This window comes from Zeus faber (assembly GCF_960531495.2).
Source record: "Zeus faber genome assembly, chromosome: 5".
NCBI lineage: Eukaryota > Metazoa > Chordata > Actinopteri > Zeiformes > Zeidae > Zeus > Zeus faber.
The window spans coordinates 20,570,518-20,591,855 of NC_137192.1; the positions used below are offsets into that span (position 1 = coordinate 20,570,518).

The following is a 21,338-nucleotide window of genomic DNA, read 5'->3' on the forward strand; positions in this document are numbered from 1 at the left end:
CATAATAAATAGCGTTTCCTTTTTTTCCCCTCCCCGATCTTCTCCTGAACTCTCTCCAGCCATTTAAAATCAAAACAATTTAAGGTCTATGGCAAGATCTGGTGGCGCTGACGCTGACTGGCAGGCTGCAGCACAACTTGGCAGTTTGATAAGGAAAGCTACATCTTAATACTATCCGTCTATTTATTTTTTTATTTTTTATTATTTAATTTTTATTTTTTTCCAAATCGTAATGGCAGAGGAGCCTGGTTCTGGAAAATAATGAATTCTTGAAAATGTATCTCCACCCCTATGTCTGTGAGAAGCCATTGTGAGTCCCGTTACAAACACCATTGATCCATCGGAAGCCTTTGACTCTCCTCATCTCCTCCTCCTCCTCCTCCTCCTTGTTGTCTCCTTCCCCCAAATTGAAATTGCATTTCTGCAAGTTTCACCGAGAAAGAAGAAAAAACAAATTTCACCGAAATCAAAAGCTTTTTCAGACGGCGGTTATGAGAGGGACAAAGTACGAAATGTAATAACGACAACAGATGTCTGCAGTCACAATGCAGATCCCGACGCCTGATTGCAATATTTTGTCGTCTTCTGAACGTCTGGTCTGTGACCTGCTATGTGACCTGCATGTGGTTTGAGTGTTTGCACATTTCTGTTCGTTCAGAATTAAATGGCAAGCACGTGCCGGCGGCGACATTGCGGCGCGGGAAAGCGGCAGAAGCCAAACATGGAAACAGGCGAGACAAAAAAAAAAATGTTGTGATCAATACCCCGGGCTTCAAAGGCAGGGCGTGAATCGGAACGGTTGTGACAGAGTGGAACAGAAGGGGCTTTCAGGTTTTAGACTCTTTTCCTTTTTTTTTCCCCGTCACCTCCATCAATGGAACTATTTATCAAATGGAATCTATCGATCGCAGCTCGGGGATTCATAAAGTTGCACTGTGTTGTATTTGGATGCACAGCCGGAGTCAGGGCTGTGTTCCGTGGCCTTTGTTGAATTCTTTCCAGTGATTTGTGCGGCTGCCTCTGCTGTAACTTTTCCCAACAGAGCCAGGAAATATTTACCTTTACAGTATCCCACAGTGACTGGGATGTGGGAATATCTGACCTGAGTGTTTAGATTCACATTGGACGTTTGAATATCTGCATTTGAGCGTGTTTTCGGCTGTGTACATTTTGCTAAAGCATATCTGATTTCACTTTTAAATAAATAAAACAGGATATGTGTGTGTGTGTGTGTGTGATTTGTATGCGTGCAGTCCCTTAAGTGGGCCGGTACTCACCGGTACACAGTACCGGCACTTCTACACTTTACTCTTTGGCGTACCTTGACTTTTTCTTGTGCACAAGCACTTCTACCAAGCTGCCGGTGTCTGCTCTCCCCTCTGGAATGGACAAATCAAGTGGACAAAGTGGACATATTATAAAATATCATATTTTATTAAGTCGGAGCGCCGCTATTTTTTTTTATTATCATAACAGAGAAGCAGCGAGCCCTGGCTCTGGGTTTCCATTATGTCATTGACCATATATGGACACGGACGGGGGATTTCTTAAGATCATGAGCGTCCTTGTTTGTTTTCTTCTGTTTTGCATCTCTTTGGTGGAAACAGCTGGTTTCACTCATTATCTACTCCCCTCTTCCCATTACCATGGGAACTGCAAAATCTTTACAGGTGGCGCCTGCCACCATGTTGCCGTGACATTTTTTTGGTAACAATCGACTCTGAAATTCCAACGTAAACGGCGGCTCCTTTACACTTTTGCCAAGTAAGAGGTTGGATTTTTCAGAGTTCCAACTTCAATGGAACGCGGCATTTGGGTAGAAGTCCCCCTGGCGCAGCGTACGGGCGCAGCATGTGGTGTGTTTTTTCACCGGCTCCACCGGCTACGTGGCGAAGCATGCCAGACGCGTCATAGAGAGATGAGTGAATATTCTAAACAACAGCGATAATACTATGACGCCGGGCGGAGTCGACTGGACAGCACCTCCTCCTGCTGCCTGCCGCGAGGCTTACAGCCGCCGCCGGGGTTGAAGTTTCTAGTCGGAAAAAAATAACAACCTGGGATGGCCCCGTCCTTTTTTTATCACAAATGTCTCTTCAGACACTCTCTCTTCTTCCACTCGCACCCAGCGCTCTCCTCACTTCCTTCTCTCCTCTCCTTCCACACTATCCTGGCCATCTCCAATCAGATGAACTTATGCAGATTCTAAAAACCCATCAATGAACTTGAACCCCCCCCCCCCCCCCCCCCACAGTCATACACACACACACACACACACACACAATATGCAAATCCGACAGCAGCTCTCGGTCTCTGGTACCACGTAGGCTCATATAAGATATATATTATAGATATTTCAATTGATCGCCCTCTTGACAAAAACATTTCTCTCTGGTTTCATCTCATGTTTCTATGGGAAAGGCTCGCCTAGGCACGCGCAGTCGAAACGAAAAGAGGCCTCTCCTGTAAAAATAGAGAAATGCCGCCGCGTGGCCAGTGGAGCCGCGGCAGTAGAGCCGCCACCGTGTCCAGTGGAATTCCACCGTTATATACCGGCATAATTAAAACTGTACGTCTATTCTAATTAGAGAAAACCTATACAAGTCTGTGTCATTATCCCATGCAAAATATCTTATCCAGCCATGCTGTAATAAGCTATTGGCCTCCTGATGAATTCTCAATGTGGTTAACAAGGATGACATCCAGGACGAACCAGTTAAAAATTAGGTTGTTCCTCTCGCCGTCTTTTCTATACAAAAACCTTTGAAGGTTCCTCCTTGACACAAACGGACTGCGGCGCTTTTCTCCACACTCGTGTCGCCGAAAATCCCCAAATCAAAATCATGGGTGGGTTTTGAATTCCAAACGGCCACAATTTTGAAGCAAAGCATTTTCATACGACGAGGTTGATGCCGCAGCATTTCACAACCAAAGCAAATCCCTCGTGTTTGTTTTCGCAGAGAAACAAACAGTCTCGATGGATAAAATGAATGAAATGAAATGAATGAATGTTTGTTTCCCTAAAAAAACCTTTCCTACTCCATAATATGTTTTCGCCGAACTCTGAAGAATCACAATCATGGGGTTGTTGAGCTATTCAGATTGAGAAGCCGGCTCAATAAGCACCGCTGTATTTGTTTTCTATATTTTAGATCTTCACGCGCTATGGGAAATGCTACACCTTTAATTCAGGCCAGGATGAGCGCCCCCTACTGGTGACCATGAAAGGCGGAATGGGTAACGGCCTGGAGCTCATGCTGGACATCCAGCAGGACGAATACCTTCCTGTCTGGGGGGAGACTGGTAAGCGTGCTACATCACATTCATAACGTCAGACATTAATATTTGGGGGTTTTTTCGTGTAGGCTTTTTTCAAAATTTTCAAGTGAACCACCAAATCGGAAGAGTGTAGTGTTTTCTAGATATTGATATTTCTAGAGTTGCTTTTTTTTTTTTTTTTTTTTTTTTTATGATATTATATGAATAATTAACTATTTCCTGTGAAAAAAATGTTTTGCACTCATTATTTAACCATGAATCCTCAGACTGTAGTGGACCACGTCTTATGTACCTTTTCTGCTAAAATCCATAACTATAATCTTCAGTCTTTATATAAGCTATAATCTTTCTGTTGATCCATGACATCATTGACATGTGTGCACGTTATAGACACTTTGTCATTTTCACTATAGCTTGCCCCTGAAATGCTCCTTCCACTCTTGTCAAATATGAGCGATGGTGCAGAAAATACACACCGTGCACTTTGCAAAGTCGCCCGTCGTGCCCGCTGGAGATTATCTGCGATTGTATATTATGACAGATGGATATTGATGAAGATACATTTTATTTTATTGTTATGTAATTGAACCGGTTGTCAGCTGGCCTTACTTTCCACATGAATCAGGTGAGTGCAGACCGATTTGTCAGATATGAAATCAATGAAAGCGAAAGCAGAATTTTGTCAGGGGCAGAACCCGGCGGACACATGGCAAGCGTTGTGCTGAGGGATCTGTCTTACTTTGTTTCTCTGGGCGTCCAGAGAAATCGCATCCCCCATTGTCTTGATTCATAGTGAATGACACAAGCTCAGACTGCCTAATTACATGCAACAGCCATACCTAATTGAGCTTAATCTATTTATACAATTTTCCCGACTAAGCGGGCGCTTTTAATACGCATGCATAAAATGACGTTTGTTGATATCTCTCACTGTTTCACGAGCACTGGGTAATGTAATTTAATGGCAGGATAGGTCTGCAGAAAGGATAATCAGGTCTGCAGAAAGGATAATCAGTGCACCAATCAAGAATCAGTGAGCTTTAACACTGCAATAACGCAATTCGATTTATATCCTATGCTATTTATATGAAGGAATTGAAAGCAAGAAGCCAAAAAGGCCTGAAGGCCTAGGAATGCGACTGGATACGCATGTGAACACTGTCCCTTTCTTGCTGACATTGCGCTTTAGAAGGTCATAGTGGAGGGTAAAAAGGTTTTATGTCCCGTTTTAATGTCCATTTCAATGTGATTTTTATGTCATCGTCTTTTTGCAAACTCACGGTTTTTGGGAAAACTCTTTCACAACATTATAATAAGAAATGCAAGTAAAGTGGGATAAAGACGTTCCCAGTGGACAATCCATTTGAACTCATATCCAGGCTGTTGTTTTGATCTTTTTAAAAATCTTTATCCAATTCAAATTTGTGGTCAGGACAGAATTTGTGTTTACCAGGAATTTGAGTCGGTGGATCAAAATAATTGTTAAAATAATGTAAAAAAAAAAAAAAATGAATTAACATAGAAATTGAAAGAAAATGCATCAGTGTTTTTTACATGGATTGATTAATTTGATTCAGTGTGATGCTCAGTTTGCCTCGCCAAACACTTTTGTTCAGTTTGTTAATTTCTTTTTTGTGTGTGTTTGTGTGTTTTCAGATTTATTACAAATGCAAATTTAAACCAATAAAATACTAATTAGAATTTACTTGATTAATTTATTAGTCCTGTTAGAGCTACAGCTCTCTGGTTTATTTTACTAGTACTAGTATGTATTGCTTTTTTGAAAAACAAACCCTATGCCACATAAAAAAGCCCCCATTCAGACATCTTGTCTAGACTAAAATAACTGCTGATTGAACCTCTATAGTTTTATCTATAATGACTCTCAATCATCTCCGGAACTGAGAGGGAGTGGTCTCTCCCTAATAAATATTTATGAGATGAACGAATACCAATGTCTACCTTTTATACCTCAGTCCTTGTTTCATAGGGAAGCGACTCAAAGGGAAGGGACAAAATGCAGGCGCTGTTAGCAGGATCTGCCTTCAAGACGTAGATGCCAGTAGGGCGATTCCCTTCCAGGTCAATGTTACGACTCTCTCCAAGGTTGCTCCCAAATGTCATTATGCTGACCGCGCAAGGATGACAGATGGCCGTGATGCAAAGAAGACATTACCAGATCCAAGTGGAGCTTGAGTGCTCGTTATGTGGTGATCAAAGCGGGAATCTCTCTTCCTTGTTCTGGCGTAAATGGCTGCGTAACCAGTGAACCAAAGTGTGACTGTCCCTCTTTATTGAGGCTCCCTCACTCTGAATTTCACTTGTGTGGCCGAGCCCCTTAATTGAAAAAAGGGCAAGACTGGCTGGTAATCAGAGGAACAGATACCGCGAGGAGAAGCGGCGAGAAGGAAACAGACCATTTTACCCGGCGGTAACGCCGTCAAAGCTGGAAATTCACTTGAATCCGGCGCTGCCTCGGCCATGATAAACAGCTTGGAGGTCTCCCCCAAACATGATGAAAACGGGTTTCCTTTCCACTGAAGTCCTCGTTCGCCGTGTGTGATTGGGGTGTTCTCTGACCTCAGTATCAAGGAGGTCCATCTGCTACATGTGCAGTCAAGTCTTTATGGCCCGGTGCCGGGGAAAACCGAAACCGTCGGCTCCATTGATTTTCCTTTTATCCCTCCCATGATTTATTTATTAATATATCCATTTTACTCTAATTTCCTCTGCGGTAAATAAGTCTCCTGCGGGGTTGTGCAGGGTTTTCAACAAGGCGTGTCAAGTTTGGTCCACTGCTAGAGTCCGCTCGCGGCTCCTCCCAGCTCTTGCAGTGCGGGTGTAAAAATTAAACTCCGCGGGTCATATTCAGCGGCCACTGAAAAAGATAGTGTACGCCCAACTGTGGTTGCACAACTTTCAATGACATTATAGATTTACTTTAGATGTATTATTTTGCTTTACCAGGAAGTCCAATGACAAATGCCTCACGGGCTGGACAGCTTGTCATGATGTCATGATGCATTGTCCATGGCCGCCGTTTGACGTGCGTCTGACAAATGGCGGTGCCCTTGTCGTTCCTTCTCCTTTCCCGTCAACAGACGAGACGTCGTTTGAGGCGGGTATCAAAGTGCAGATCCACACCCAGGAAGAGCCTCCCTTCATAGACCAGCTGGGCTTCGGCGTGGCACCGGGGTTCCAGACCTTCGTCTCCTGCCAGGAGCAACGGGTGAGAATAACAAAATGTCATTTAAATTCAAATATGGATCTGCGGATTAAAGCATACAGTATGCATTTAAATATCATATCCAGTGTTAGCTCAATAGATGGATGGATGGATGGATGGATGGATAGATGGGTAGGTAGGGACAGTAGGTAGATAGATGGATGGATGGATGGATGATGGATGGGTGGGTAGGTAGGTAGGTAGGTACAGTAGATAGATGGGTGGATGGATGAATGGATGGATGGAAGGATGGATGGTGGGTAGATAGGTAGGTAAAGTAGGTAGATGTATGGATGGATGGGTGGGTGGGTGGATGGGTGGGTAGGTAGGTACAGTAGGTAGATGGGTGGATGGATGGATGGATGGATGGATGGATGGAAGGATGGATAAATGGATGGATGGAAGGATGGATGGATGGGTAGGTAGATGGGTGAATGGATGATGGATGGATGATGGATGGATGGATGGAGGGATGGATGGATGGATGGGTGGGTGGGTGGGTAGATAGTAAGCTGTAGTAGGTAGATGGATGGATAGATGGATGGATGGATGGATGGAAGGATGGATGGGTGGGTGGGTGGGTAGATAGTTAGCTATAGTAGGTAGATGGATAGATGGATGGATGGATGGATGGATGGGTGGGTGGGTGGGTAGATAGTTAGCTGTAGTAGGTAGATGGATGGATAGATGGATGATGGATGGATAGATAGATTGATGGATGGATGGATGGGTGGGTGGGTGGGTGGGTAGATAGTTAGCTGTAGTAGGTAGATGGATGGATAGATGGATGGATGGATGGAGGGATGGATGGATGGATGGATGGGTGGGTGGGTAGGTAGGTAGCTAGGTACAGTAGGCAGATGGGTGGATACATAGATCTATATGATCTATATGAGATAGTTCAAAGTGGAAAAATAAAGTCTATTCTACTCTATTTCTACTCTATAGACATTTAAAGCAGTGGTGTCGATCAGTTGGTCAGTTTCTATCTCTAGGAATTGCAAAATTATTGATTTTACGCCATTAGATTTATATATAAGTTTATTTCCCATCCCAAAACTGTGACTTCATACTGTAGTAGACGCCCACGTCCTTTTGTGCATAAGTGCATACAGTATCTAATCGGTTCCTTTAATAACACTGAAGTCTCCTTGTACATCCACCTGTTCATCCAGCACCTGCTGATCAGCAGATGGTTTCAAAATCAAAGTTTGTTTAAACTTTAGACTTCACACTGGTACGAACACTGATTCCCCTGGAACAAACTACCTGCGTGAGCATCTCAGCCCAAATGTAAATTATACCAGCTGGCGGATTGGTGAGCACATTTCCAAACGGAAATCACTCATTCGCTGGCACGTTACTTTGGTACAGATTCATCCATAATGAATAGAGTGGAGGGGAGGAACGGAGTCGGGAAAGTGGGAGCTCAGTCACCCCGCCTCCACTCTCTATTAGGGAGTGTGTGACAGCGGGCTGCAGCCGGATTACGCATGCTGCCAATGTCGCGTCTGCAGGACACCCTTTCCTCTTTCAGCCTCTCTCTCTCTTTCTCCCCCTCTCTCTTTCTCTCTCTCTCTTTCTCTCTCTCTCTCTCTCCACCCTCCTCTTCGCCTCTGCCTTTCTTCTCTCCCTAAATTAAAGTGTTATTACATCTCCTCATGTTATCGTCCCTCAAACTCTCTCTTTCTCCCTGTCTCTCTCTCTCTCTCTCTCTCTCTCTCTCTCTCTCTCTCTCTCTTTCACCCTTTCTCCATGATGGGCCCGCACCCATCACTCACGTCCTTCCAAATCCAGCCCGCGGCTCAACCGTTGGGGTAAAACCGTGAAAAAATAAAAAACGAGTCTTTTCAGCCGACCGACTTATCACTTCACCGCAGTCTGCGAAAGGATAAACATGTACAGGGGTGGTTTTTTTTGCTGCCAAGCAAATAAAACTCTGCTTCCTGTCTTTCTTTCAATTATTTTCTCCTCACCCTCCCGTTATCAGTCCCACTCACTCTTGTTTTTAGCACTTTCACTACTTCCCCCTCCCCATCCCGCTTGCTCTCTCGTTCAATTAACGGCGGGGGGAATTGAGGTCAGAAACTAGCATGCCACGATTTGTTTCTTCCAAGCTTGTTAAACACTTACTGCATATGGATGCGCTCTCCGAAATATAACCAAAACCGCCCATGCCACTCTTGCTTTTGTCTGCACCCGCCGAGTCCCGCCTCTGCAGGGAAATGTTCCGGAGGGAAGCGCTTGTAGGCAGTAGATGGTTTTGGATGGTTGAATAGAGGTTTGGAAAATGCCGGGGCTCTGACTAAGAGGCCCTCGGAGCGTAAGAGAACCATTACTCACTTGAACGGCCCTTTCTGTCGGGGGGCTGTCCACCACCACGGGCCGGACACACACCGGGGAAAAAAAAAAAACGCGGAGCGGCGATCATCGCGCCGCATCCGTCGGGTTTTGTGTGCGCTTCGCCCGTGTTTATCTGCCCCTTGACCGTCCTAAATGCGTCAACGGATAGGGAAATTGTAATCGGGTCCCAGATGAGATTTGTTTCGTGAAAGCTCCCTTTGTGCCTTCTGCACGTGATTCTCATTCTATTTGTGTGCTACGCGTATATTTGTGTGTCTCATTTGGTGACGGACCAATATTGATACAGGCATCGGGTGTCGGTCGACACCTGTCTCAAAAACAGGTACTACGATCTGAGAATATCCCTGGCACAACACTCCTGTAGATAAAAGCCGTTGGGTTTTCTGCTTTTCCGCCACATAAAAATGCGTTGCCCTGATACAGAAACAGCTACTACGTCAATAATTACGCTCCCATGACGCCAAACAAACGTGGTTTAGTCTTAGATTATAATATTGAGTAAAACGAACGGATCAGATGGCCGTTGACGAAGGCAGTAGTGAAAGAGCGTCTCTCAGCCCATTCCGTGCCTCGGTGTGTGCAGGCGTGCGGGTCGGCGTGTTTGCACTGTATGCGCAGGGGGAATGCAGCCTGGGGGTATTGGTAACCAAGAGGTGTTTGTGAGGCACAGGTAGGATGCTTCCATTCTTATGCTCAGAATGCAGGAAACGCGGATCACAACAGCAGGCTCTAATTTATCGCTGTTTGAACACTCGCCAGTGCACTGTTTCATTACACAGAGAGAGGCTTATGGGATGTAGTTCCCTACTTTTTATTAATGACTCGATCCCAGGGCCTTGTTTTTGTTCTATTTTTTTTTGCCGAGAATAACGACCCAAAGAGATTTCCCTGTGAAAATCTTACCGCGCATATATGTTTGAAATGTACTTAAAATGAACTTAATTCGTACTATAGATACAGTACATCATACTTTCATCAAGAACCCCTGACATCTTTTACATGTCTAGAGAGATACATATATATATGGAAACATTCATACATAGAAGCATGTTAACTGTAGCTAGAGGAGAGGAATTGATCATATGTCATACAATATCTTTGTGTTGAATCCAAACTAATGTGGTTTATATATACGCCATCTGTGTGTATAGGCTATAAGTAAAATAGACTTAGAGGGTAAAATGGATTGAGAGCATATACTTTATGTGTGTGTCTATGTTTGAATTTATATTCAGGAAATGTATTCTCTGCAGCAGAGCTTTATACTAGGACATAAAATAAATGTGATTTTCATGGGTCAAAACACAGGGAAATAGGCACAGGATCTGTGCCGCAGCAAGCCCCTTGTACTGTGACTATGATCATTTTAACCATGTAATGTAGAGCTGGTTGCATTCATATGTGGTCAGTGGTTATATATTATATACAGTATTATATATCAGTCAAATAGAGAGAAGCATCTTGTGAAGGGGATCCATCTTTCTCGTCCTTTCTCAAGCACAATCTCCTCTGCCTTTTTTTTGGGGGGGGGGGCCTCCAAAGGCTTGGTGCTACGGGGATGTGGGTGAAGTTGCCCGGTGTTTGAGGGTCTGCAGAGCCCTTTGAGACTGGCACTGGAATTAACTTGTCCGGAAATTCCTGCTCGGGTTTTGGGCGTTGGCACTGCCACGTTTTCTGGACGGCAAAGACACACAAAAAAGAAAAGAAAGAACATACAATCTCACAGTGTAAATCTGTATGTATAGTAATGTAATCTGTAATGGGTATGTAAAGCACTAAAATTCTTGTGTTCTCTTTCAAAACACTAAAAAGTAAGTAAGCATGTTTTCTCATTGATGCGTAAACAATCTTGTTATCGTAAAAAATATATATCTTTAAAAAAAACACACATCTCTCGGTCAGTCAATTTATATATATATATTGTATATAAAGATCTATTGGTTATTTTCAAGATCATCTGGCTTGTTAAGATTTCATGTTTTTGCATTAAAACAATATGGGAAAAAAGCCGCGCTGGGTAAACACATTAACATTAAGAACATTAAGAAATCAAGCCATTATTAATTTTCTGAACAAACAGTAATGGAACGTGGCAGTGGTGGTAAAATATGCGTGGTAAAGTGGTCGTTTATTATCATGATCAATATCCCTGGCGGCTGCTAGGACCAAATTTATTATCTGATGCAGGGACATAATGGTACTTAAAACAGTTACCAAAGTAAATACCTGCATGGAGAAAGAGGGCAACAGCATACGTATATCAGACAGAAATTGCATATTTAGTTTGTGGAAGTGTGTGTGTGTGTTTGTATTGTATCGTCCTGCATTTTGCTGTTTTGTCCAACGCCAACGATCAAGTACACTTTCATATGAGTCATCTTTGATGAAAGATGAATCAATAAATGAACAAATGAATCAATCAATCAAGGATAATCCAAAAATAGCTGACTCTACCGATTCCTATCAGACAGACAGACGGATGGATAGAGATGGATAGATAGAGAGGTAGATACATTAGATAGATAGGTAGGTAGATAGATAGATAGATAGATAGATAGATAGATAGATAGATAGATAGATAGATAGATAGATAGATAGATAGATAGATAGATAGATAGATAGACAGATAGATAGATAGACAGACAGACAGACAGACAGACAGACAGACAGACAGACAGACAGACAGACAGACAGACAGACAGACATCTGATACCAAAAAGTCGATGCACTACATGGCACCATAATAATTGACCACACTGCACTACCGCTACAAGGTTTCCTCTCCATCCCTCAGCTGACCTACCTGCCTCCGCCATGGGGCGACTGCAAGGCGACGCCCATGGACTCCGACTTCTTCAGCAGCTACAGCATCACGGCGTGTCGCATCGACTGCGAGACGCGCTACCTGGTGGAGAACTGCAACTGCAGGATGGTGCACATGCCCGGTAGGAGCCGAACCCTCTATTGACGTCGACCTCGCGGCGCGCGTTCCTTATCCGATTTGGAGTCATGCAGTGAGTGCCGGCGCTGTGCCTCGCGGAGACGGGCCCCAACCGCAAACAGCTTTGCGACAAAGGGCGGGCGGTTGCGGAAAATTTGACATTTTCACCCTCTGAGGAATCACGTTTGTGTTTGGGCTGTGATTACAGCTGACACTTGCATTCCATCCCCACCATTTAATCAGTAAGCGGCATCTGAGACGACGAATTGAACATGAAAATTGGCACAGAGGAAACATTTTGATTGCCCTGTTAACCCTGACTCATCCTTCCAATAATTGCTGCGCCATTGGTCGTCTCGTTCTCCAATAAGCCTTGCACTGCGTGTATGTGTGTGTGTGTGTGTGTGTCTGTGTGTGTTCATGGACAGCCAGACAAGCAGTCTGTGTAATGATTGGGATTAGCTGGTATCTAATAGTGATTGTGCTTATGATTAATGTGTCTCCCTGAGAACTCCCTTATTATCTCTTATTCCATCGCGCGTTCCTCCCGTCGGTAGTGCGTTTTCCCAGAGAATATGAAGCGAATCGCCATGATTAATTACACCTTGGGAGACCATTTGCTCTCCATCGATGGTGCGTCTTCTGCCTGGGACGCCATGATAGAGGGAGAGGAATGTCTTTTTTTTAAGTGCCATTAAGATGTACGTGAAGGGGACAAGGGCAGGTTAGACGGTAAAAAAAGCGGAAAAATATAGTGAAGGGAAGATGCAGGGAAGCGGCAATACCACAAAAGTTAATTCATCAATTAGGAGATGAGATCTAATTTGCGACAAAGACCCAGTCTCGATAAGACGGTAATGACAGTCTGACACAAATGAATTAGAGGCCCAGATCTGTTCATCCTCCTGCACTCTTTTTTTTTGTGGGTGGGGGGCGTCCTTCCCCTTTTCAGTAAAACTGAGAACATTGTGTTTCCTCTTTCCTCGTTAGGAGACGCCCCATACTGCACCCCTGAGCAGTACAAGGAGTGTGCCGATCCTGCCCTGGGTAAGGACGGAACCCAGAAGACGTGTGTGTGTGTGTGTGTGTGCCTGTGCGTGTGCGCATGTGCGTGTGTGCGAGCGTGCTTGCATTTCTGAAAGAAGGAGAGACAACAGATCAACAAAGGCATCATTCATGTGCGCATGCAACGCTTTGGTACACACAATTTCGCACATTTCCCATTGTGAACAACTACGCTCCGCTGTTAAGGGCTTCAGCGCCAAGTGGGGAGCTGTGCGGCGCAGGCCGGGCCTCCAGACGTTCTCCCCACGCCGAGGGCTCGTGCACAGCAGGCCCAACACTGATCTGCCTGTCAGACCCCCTGTCTGCGCCTCCGGTGACGGTCGCACACTGCCCGTCACTCGGCCGCTGTCGGGCTGTCGTTGTCTTCTGGCTGTTGTCGGGCGGACTTAAAGCTCTCTCCGTCTCTCCGCTGTGGCGAGGCCTCGCGCATCGGCGTCTCGTCGCCGCTCTCGTCGTCTCTCTCTCTTGTGGGCTTTGATATTACCTTCTGCTCCGCCGCGTCCCCTCCGTCGGGATCCTTTCACAACCTTCTCTGCGCGTTCCCTAACCCACTGATGGGATTCCGTCTGATGTGCTGATGCTGATGCCTTAGCCCTCTGTTCCTCTGTCTCTCGCTTTGTCCGCCCAGTGTGTGTGTGTGTGTGTGTGTGTGTGTGTGTGTGTGTGTGTGTGTGTGTGTGTGTGTGTGGGTGTGCGTGCGCATGCACGCGCGCGCTTCAAAACCCTCTGACTCTTTTCTCCCGTCCCTTTGTTTGCTGTAGACTTTCTGGTGGAGAGGGACAATGATTACTGTGTGTGTGAGACGCCGTGCAACTTGACGCGCTACGGTAAAGAGATGTCGTTCGTCAAGATCCCCAGCAAGGCGTCGGCGAAGTACCTCGCCAAGAAATTCAACAAGACGGAGCAGTACATAGCGTAAGTCGTAAGCGAAACCACGGCTGATAATAGTGTTAAACCTTTTGCGCCACTCGGACTGGATGATGGAGTCGGCGAGCTTCTCTTCCCGCCGGCCCCCTCCGCCCCTCCAGAGCTCCATTCGCCTTTGTCAAATAAAACATCGAGATCAAATGTGTTCCGGGGAGGGAACCAGTGGGGGGCACCGGGGGGAGGCGGCGGCGGCGGCAGCGCTTGAGTCTTTTACCCCTCTTTTCCGCCGCCAGACACGAAAAACCTCCTGCCATATTGCGTGTCACAGTTGCTTGTCACTCCTCCCTTTGGAGAAGTTGTTTTTTTTGTTTGATTCCCCGCGGGGCGAGATGTGAATCCGTGTCGCCCGAGAATCCGTCTCGCCTGGACAGATCCTGCTCGAGCGGCGTCACTCTGACGAATATTAGCCGTGAGAGCCGTTCCGCTGCCCTGGCCCGAACAATGTTCAGCGACGTGAAACTGAAAGTCTGGGATGGACGGCGGACCGACTTGCTGCTTAAAGCCAGGAGGGCTGGCTGTCTCACGCTGACGCAGAGAGACAGATCCTCCAGCAGGTGTGTGGCTCTCCCGTATGGGGCTTGTGGAAGAAGTACTCAGACTTTCTACTGAAGTAATCGCACACATACCCTGAATACAGATAACCAAAATGACCGTAGTTAGTGTGAAAGTGTTGCGTTGACATTTCTACTCAAGCAAAAGTCTTTAAGTACTTGGCTCTTAAGTATTCTCTTAAAATATGTTCAAAGTCAGACTGCTGATATAACGGAGCCTATAATTAAGTAACGTGATGAGTGCTCATGAGGATCCTGAATGCAAGTTGTAAAATAAATAGTATAGGTGGAGTCATGGTCATTTACAAACCTATGGACCTAATCAATCTCATCAATGTGCCTATTGAAGAGTGAAATAAAAACACCCCCCGCACACATTATTGCCAAACTGTATCTGCTGCAGAGCCGAGCGCATCCCTCGCACACATGGCTGCACATCCAGAGCCCCTTCCACAAACGATGACACGCAGGTGCGGCGTGAAAACGCCTCTTTGCGCTCGAGTGTGGTCGCGACGAGCAGCAAAATCCCAAAAATCCATCGGGTCATGAAGGTATATTTGTTCTTAAACGCGTACGATGTCGAAATAGAAGATTTCACGCCGGGAAAATAGCTGAATGTGCAGCAAAGACGTAAAGAGCGGCTGGCGTTTCAATGGTGCGTTTACATTTTGTGTGTAAACTTACCCGTCGAACGTCTTCTTCTGAGACAACAATGATAAAAAAATGTATATTTTGAATCAAATGGACCCCACCCGAAAAAAAAATAGTCAAGTCAAGTCAAGTTGTGATTTTGCTCTCCGCTCAGATGGGAATTGAAGTGGGGGGACTCGTGCAGTGCCGGCGCTCTGACTTTCGGCAGATATTGGGCGTCACCCGGGGCTCTCGCACTAATCTCCGTTCTGTTTTCCGCCGCAGCCACCTCCTGAAATAACATGGTTGCGTGTCATCACACGACTCCGCGGCCCCGCTGTTTCCCCGCACGGTCGCCAATGACTAGACCCACCTCGAATAAATTACCTCGCGGCGGCACATTATTTGTCTGACGCGAGGAATCCGCCTTATCTGCGGATTACAAATGTGGCCCGAATGCCAAGCTTCCCCTCGGCGCGTGGAGAGAGTTTGAAATTAGACTAAAATGCGGGGAATAAATAAATAAATAAATAAATAAATAAATAAATAAATAAATAAATAAATAGGCTAATCGCCGACCTCAGAAGTGGCTTCTGCTCCTCTTTTTCCAGTGACAACATTCTGGTGCTCGATATCTTCTTCGAAGCCCTCAACTATGAGACCATAGAACAGAAGAAAGCGTACGAGCTGGCCGGGCTCCTGGGTAAGGAAACGGCCGTCGATCGCCTCCTTATCAACACATAACACACGATTTCTTACACAGAGTCACTTTGCCGCACGTGCGGCCATTACGCCCGTATCACCGACCATCATATTCTGCAACAGTTTTTTCCACCCAAACTTAATACAAATGTATAGTAAATGTAATTTGGTTTCCTATCTTCCTGACCTGGCGTTTCCTCTGCTGATGTATTATGCACGTTTTAACTCAGGTTTCGCACACGCGGACGGGACCTTCTTATCTCTGCGGCGTTGTGATTCCACTTCATTATTTGTTTTTCATCTTTCCAGGTGACATCGGCGGTCAAATGGGTCTCTTCATTGGAGCCAGCATCCTCACCATCCTGGAACTCTTTGACTACTTATATGAGGTAAATAAAATAAATAAGGCTCCACGCATGACTTTTTCCTCCCAAAGAAGAGAGTCCCCAGAATCCTGTGGGAATCCGCCGCAGTCCAAACTACCTTGCGTGGCCGCTCATATAAAACCACTGCGCCTCGCTGGCTTTTTGGCATCGGGCTTGAATTTAAAAAGTTGAAAATGACTCAACTTTCACAGAAAAAAACGCATGACGTCAGCGTTTTTTTTATTTATCTGCCAATCGGACCAATCACGATGAATAAAGCTGGAAATAGGATTATCGCATAATCTGCCCTCAGTGTGTCGTGTGTGTGTCACAAGCAGGCGCTTTTCCTTCTAAAAAAAAAAACATTTATGTTTTCCTACTCAAAAAACACAGCCTTTTTAATTATTCTTTTTTACCAGATCATCAGCATCCCTAACAGCACTTATTGCACAACAACACCCACAATATTTCCCACAATGTGATCTCAAAGTACCCCAAAGAATTGTGTTTTGGTGAAAGAAAGCCCCGCAGCTCAACCCTGTAGAAGACACACGCCATGGCCAATAAATTAACATTTTGGGGTATTTTGTATTTGAGTCGGGCGCATCTCTCCCTGCTCATTAAACTAACTCTGTTGTGCGCTCTTTCATTTATAGTAACTACAGGCAACGGGGAATCATTTATTTTGCATTTATGTGTTGGGCAGGGTTTAGTATGTGAACATGCGTGTGTGTGTGTGTGTGTGTGTGTGTGCGTGTGTGGGTGCGTGTGTTTGTGTGACAGTATACAGTGTGTAGGTACATCAGCGGCCCACTCACATGTGCAACTACCTAGAACATATTTATAGATGTGTAAAATCAATGTTATTTGAATTGTGACCTATGTGGGCTCCGAGTGGGTGTGTGTGGGTGTGTGGAGGGGAGGGGGGTTTCAAACGTGTGGGCTCGCTCACTAAAAGCCAGCGGAGGAATATCGCTGACGCCAGATGACATGCGTGAGCATGAGAGAGCGGAGAGCGGTAAGAGCTTTTCAGGTTTTCCGCGGTGATCGGGGAGGCCGGTGATGGATGCCGATGTCTGTTCCAGGTGATCAAGTACAAGCTGTGCCGCTGCTCCAAGAAGAAACACAAGCGGAGCAACAACAACGACCGGGGAGCCGTGCTGAGCCTGGACGACGTCAAGCGCCACGTCAGTTTCGCTGCTCCCTAAGCACCTCCGCAGTGTCAGGACATGTCCGCCCTGACAGGCACTCGCCGTATTTCAATGAGTTATGGATCTGAACTGCGGTCGGATCGGCGGGGAGGACGGGATGTGGGTGGAGGGGGAGAGAAAGGGACAGGGGGCTGGGGGGAGGGAGACGGAGATGCAGGTGCAAGGGAGAGAGGGTTTGCGCCATGCAAAGGCAAGGGAAGTCAAATTGGAAGGTCGGATTGGTTAGGTGTAGGTGTAGCTGTGGCAGAGAAATGAAATTGTTTCGATTTAATCACATCGTGGACGCGGCCGGCAGAGCGAGCCGCCATCGGAGCTTCGGAGGGGGCGACGGCTCAATTATTTCTAAGCCAGTTCACTTTGATTCCAAGTCGGGGTCTGGCCTCCTCAAGGAGACGCTGCGCTCTGCCCCACCCTCCTCCGTTACTTAGTAATGTTTTATCCTCTCCGCCTTTATTCTACCCTTCATTATTTAAAGTTAAGTAGCTCCAATATATTTCTGCCGTCTCTGCTGACTACGACCGTCTTAAATGGCTTTTCTGGCCGTCTGTTTATAGCTTTTATGTTTCCTCATTTTCCAAACCCCTTTTACCAGCCTCTTTCCATCCAGTGTGTGATAATTTCCTGACTGCTCATTGAACCGTCACTTAAACCCCAATCCGGCTCTCCTTCATTATTATAGCCCCATCTTTTTTCACTCTAGCTACGTGTGTCTCCAATTTATTCTCAGTTTCTTCCATCTCATTTCCCCGTCTCCCAACTTCCCCTTTTTTTTTTCCTAGTTAATCCCTGTTGGTTGTCTTTTGGCGTCCTCTCTTTTTTTTTTTCTCCCTTTTTATTATTCTGCCCCCGTCTCATTAGCTCTTTCTCTTCCTCTCCTGTTCACGTAGGCCCCTTGCGAGAATCTGCGTTCGCCGTCCACCTATCCCGCCAACATGCTACCTCACCACCCCGGCCAGGGCAACTTCGAAGACTTCACGTGCTGAGCCCGCCCCCCTGCCCGGAGCGGGAGAGATTGCGTATGCGCAGCCAAAGCCGACGATACGACTCAGCCGACTCTCCAAAACGGAGACTGGAGAAAATGTAATGAAATCAAATTTTAAATGGAGGAAAAAAAAAAAAAAAAAAAAAAAAAAAACACTTTATAAGGAACGGAAGAAAAACGGACAAATCAAAAACGACAAACGCACTGTTTACCTGAGGCGGAGAGGAGAAATCGCAACCGCCCCAGCCCGCCTGCCCCGACGTAAACATCTGTTCCAGGACATTGCATTCAACACTGTAGAGCGTCGCGTGTGTCTCTGTGTTTTGAAATACTGCCACAAAAAGGAGAAGCCTTGTCAACATGGACCTCTATTTCAAAAGACAGACAATGTGAATAATGTACAGTTTTACCAACAGCTGATCAAAAGCCACATGCCTTCATACCCCTGACTGTGAGTACGACGCTCGGCACGTCGGGTGGCGTGGACAGACACATTGCTTATTTCTCCGTACACGTAGCAACACCCGCACCCGTTTGCGGCGCTCCATCCGGAAGCGCACGGTGGACAGTGGAAGTGTGTGTGACGGTGCGGTTCGTAGGCGAATGTTATCTTTTGCCTGTCGAGGGGTTCGGATCGGCGCCGTAGGAACGACGGTTCGAACGCGCTGGAAGTGACGGTTTACGGTTTGAAGGATAGGTTTGCTCCCTTTTTTTCAACCCCCAGGCCTTGATTTAAAAAAAAAAAAAAAACGGCGGTTCCCATCGCGTGTAAGTGTTCACGGCACAACCGCGCCTAGCACTTTACGACCAGGAAACCTACCTCTCTGCTGCAGCCTTAAGCCTTAAAAAAAAAGCGAACTCCCGCTTTCTTTGAAAACGGGAACCTCGCATCATTGTTACATGTATCTTCGAGTCATTTTAACATGCTTCGAACAACTGTCATTTCACATTTCATTTAAAACGGCTTTTTGCCATTGCAAGTATCTCAGTTGCCAGCACGAAGCGACGCAACTTCCTGTTTCTAATTTCTTAAGTTAGTGCAGATGTAGCCAAAGGAAGCTGTAGTAGTATAAGTATAATTTTCAAGTCATCAGCCGTTAGGGTGTAATTCGAATGTTATCCAACAAACCTCCCAATGATAACAGTATTTCTTTCAAAAGTAAAAAAGTCAAAATGCACTGTTCCAAATTATTATGCACAAGAGAGTTTCAAAACATTTTATAGGTGGTAAAGAACTGAAAATGGTCATTTGTTGAATTTGCAGCATTAGGAGATCATATTTACTGAAATCAAAAGCTATTTCAATCAAAAACATCTTAACAGGCCAAGTTACATGTTAACATAGGACTCCTTCTTTGATATCACCTTCAAAATTCTTGCATCCATTGAACTTTTGGAGAGTTTCTGCTTGAATTTCTTTGCAGGATGTCAGAACAGCCTCCCAGAGCTGCTGTTTTGATGCAAACTGCCTCCCACCCTCAGATCTTTTGCTTGAGGATGCTCCAAAGGTTCTCAATAGGGTTGAGGTCAGGGGAGGATGGGGGCCACACCATGAGTTTCTCTCCTTTTATGCACAGCAGCCAATGACACAGAGGTATTCTTTGCAGCATGAGATGGTGCATTGTCATGCATGAAGATGATTTTGCTACGGAAGGCAGGGTTCTACTTTTTGTACCATGGAAGAAAGTGGTCAGTCAGAAACTCTATATACTTTGCAGAGGTCATTTTCACACCTTCCCCCTAAAGGGGCCTACCAGCTCTCTCCACATGATTCCGGCCCAAAAACATGACTCCGCCACCTCCTTGCTGACGTCGCAGCCTTGTTGGGACATGGTGCCCATCCACCAACCATCCACTACTCCGTCCATCTGGACCATCCAGGGTTGCACGGCACTCATCAGTAAACAAGACTGTTTTAAAATGAGTCTTCATGTATTTCTGTTCCCACTGCAACCGTTTCTGCTTGTGAGCATTGGTTAGGGGGGCCCAATAGTAGGTTTATGAACAACTGCAAGCCTCTGGAGGATCCTACACCTTGAGGTTCGCAGGACTCCAGAGGCACCAGCAGCTTCAAATACCTGTTTGCTGCTTTGTAATGGCTTTTTAGCAGCTGCTCTCTTAATCCCATGAATTTGTCTGGCAGAAACCTTCCTCATTATGCCTTTATCTCCACCAAATCTGTGCTCTTAATCAACAACTAAACCCCTTCACAGTACGATAATCACGCTTAAGTTTTCGTGAAATATCTAATGTTTTCATACCTTGTCCGAGGCATTGCACACTTTGACGCTTTTCGGCAGCAGAGAGTTCCCTTTTCTTTGCCATATTGCTTGAAACCTGTGGCCTGCTTAATAATGTGGAACGTCCTTCTTAAGTAGTTTTCCTTTAATTGGGCTCACCTGGCAAACTAATTATCACAGGTGTCTGAGATTGATTTCAGTGATCCAAAGAGCCCCGAGACACCATCCAGGAGTTTAATTGAAAAACAAAAAATGTAATGTTTAGGACACTTAAATCCAATTTGCCTTTGTAAACCCTAAGTCATTTTTTTATTTTTTTATTTTGCTAATCAGATCGTAAGCCTCCCGTTTTTTGAGGAGGAGATTTAAAAGGGTGATTTTCAGGCTTAAATGTCTTCCCTATTGGGCTGCATTTAATTACAGTAAGAGGCTGCAGCAGAGTGGTAAGTTTCCCAAGGGCAACCGTCAGTGTTGTAAATGAGAACCAACGTTTTGATTTTTGGATTAAAATTTTGATTCAAGGCTGGGATGAAAAATTGCCAACCTATCCTTTCGGGTTGCGGAGTCAAAGTTGCGGTGAAACATTATCTATCATTTAAGTGGAGAAGTATGCTGGTGGACATTTCAGGTCTCATCCTGTACATGCATGCTTGTATTTATCTAGTGCATGTATTTTATTTTATTTCTATTTTTATATATACATTGCCAAGATTGCCTCAATGATGAACAGAAGGAAGAAGAAGGTACTCCCTGTGTGTGTGCGTGTGTGTGTGTGTGTGTGTGCGTGTGTGCGTGTGCCAGTGTGTCCCTGTGTGTGAATGCTGCTGTGTCATGATTTCCACGTATATAGTTTTG

The 21,338-nt window shown here is 45.4% G+C and overlaps 1 protein-coding gene across 3 annotated transcripts in view; it reads left to right on the forward strand.

Moving 5' to 3' along the window:
- The window catches only part of asic1b (acid-sensing (proton-gated) ion channel 1b), a gene marked incomplete at both ends in the record, with an annotated part of 171,324 nt that extends 153,080 nt beyond the window's left edge, over positions 1–18,244 (forward strand). For all 3 annotated transcript variants that reach the window (XM_080000889.1, XM_080000887.1, XM_080000888.1), the window contains 9 exons: positions 3,153–3,303; positions 6,381–6,508; positions 11,664–11,814; positions 12,801–12,857; positions 13,637–13,790; positions 15,595–15,686; positions 15,995–16,074; positions 17,136–17,237; positions 18,149–18,244. In XM_080000889.1, coding sequence (XP_079857015.1) covers positions 3,153–3,303; positions 6,381–6,508; positions 11,664–11,814; positions 12,801–12,857; positions 13,637–13,790; positions 15,595–15,686; positions 15,995–16,074; positions 17,136–17,237; positions 18,149–18,244 — 1,011 coding nt within the window. The remainder of the gene's footprint in view (positions 1–3,152; positions 3,304–6,380; positions 6,509–11,663; positions 11,815–12,800; positions 12,858–13,636; positions 13,791–15,594; positions 15,687–15,994; positions 16,075–17,135; positions 17,238–18,148) is intronic.
- Positions 18,245–21,338: the final 3,094 nt, after the last annotated feature.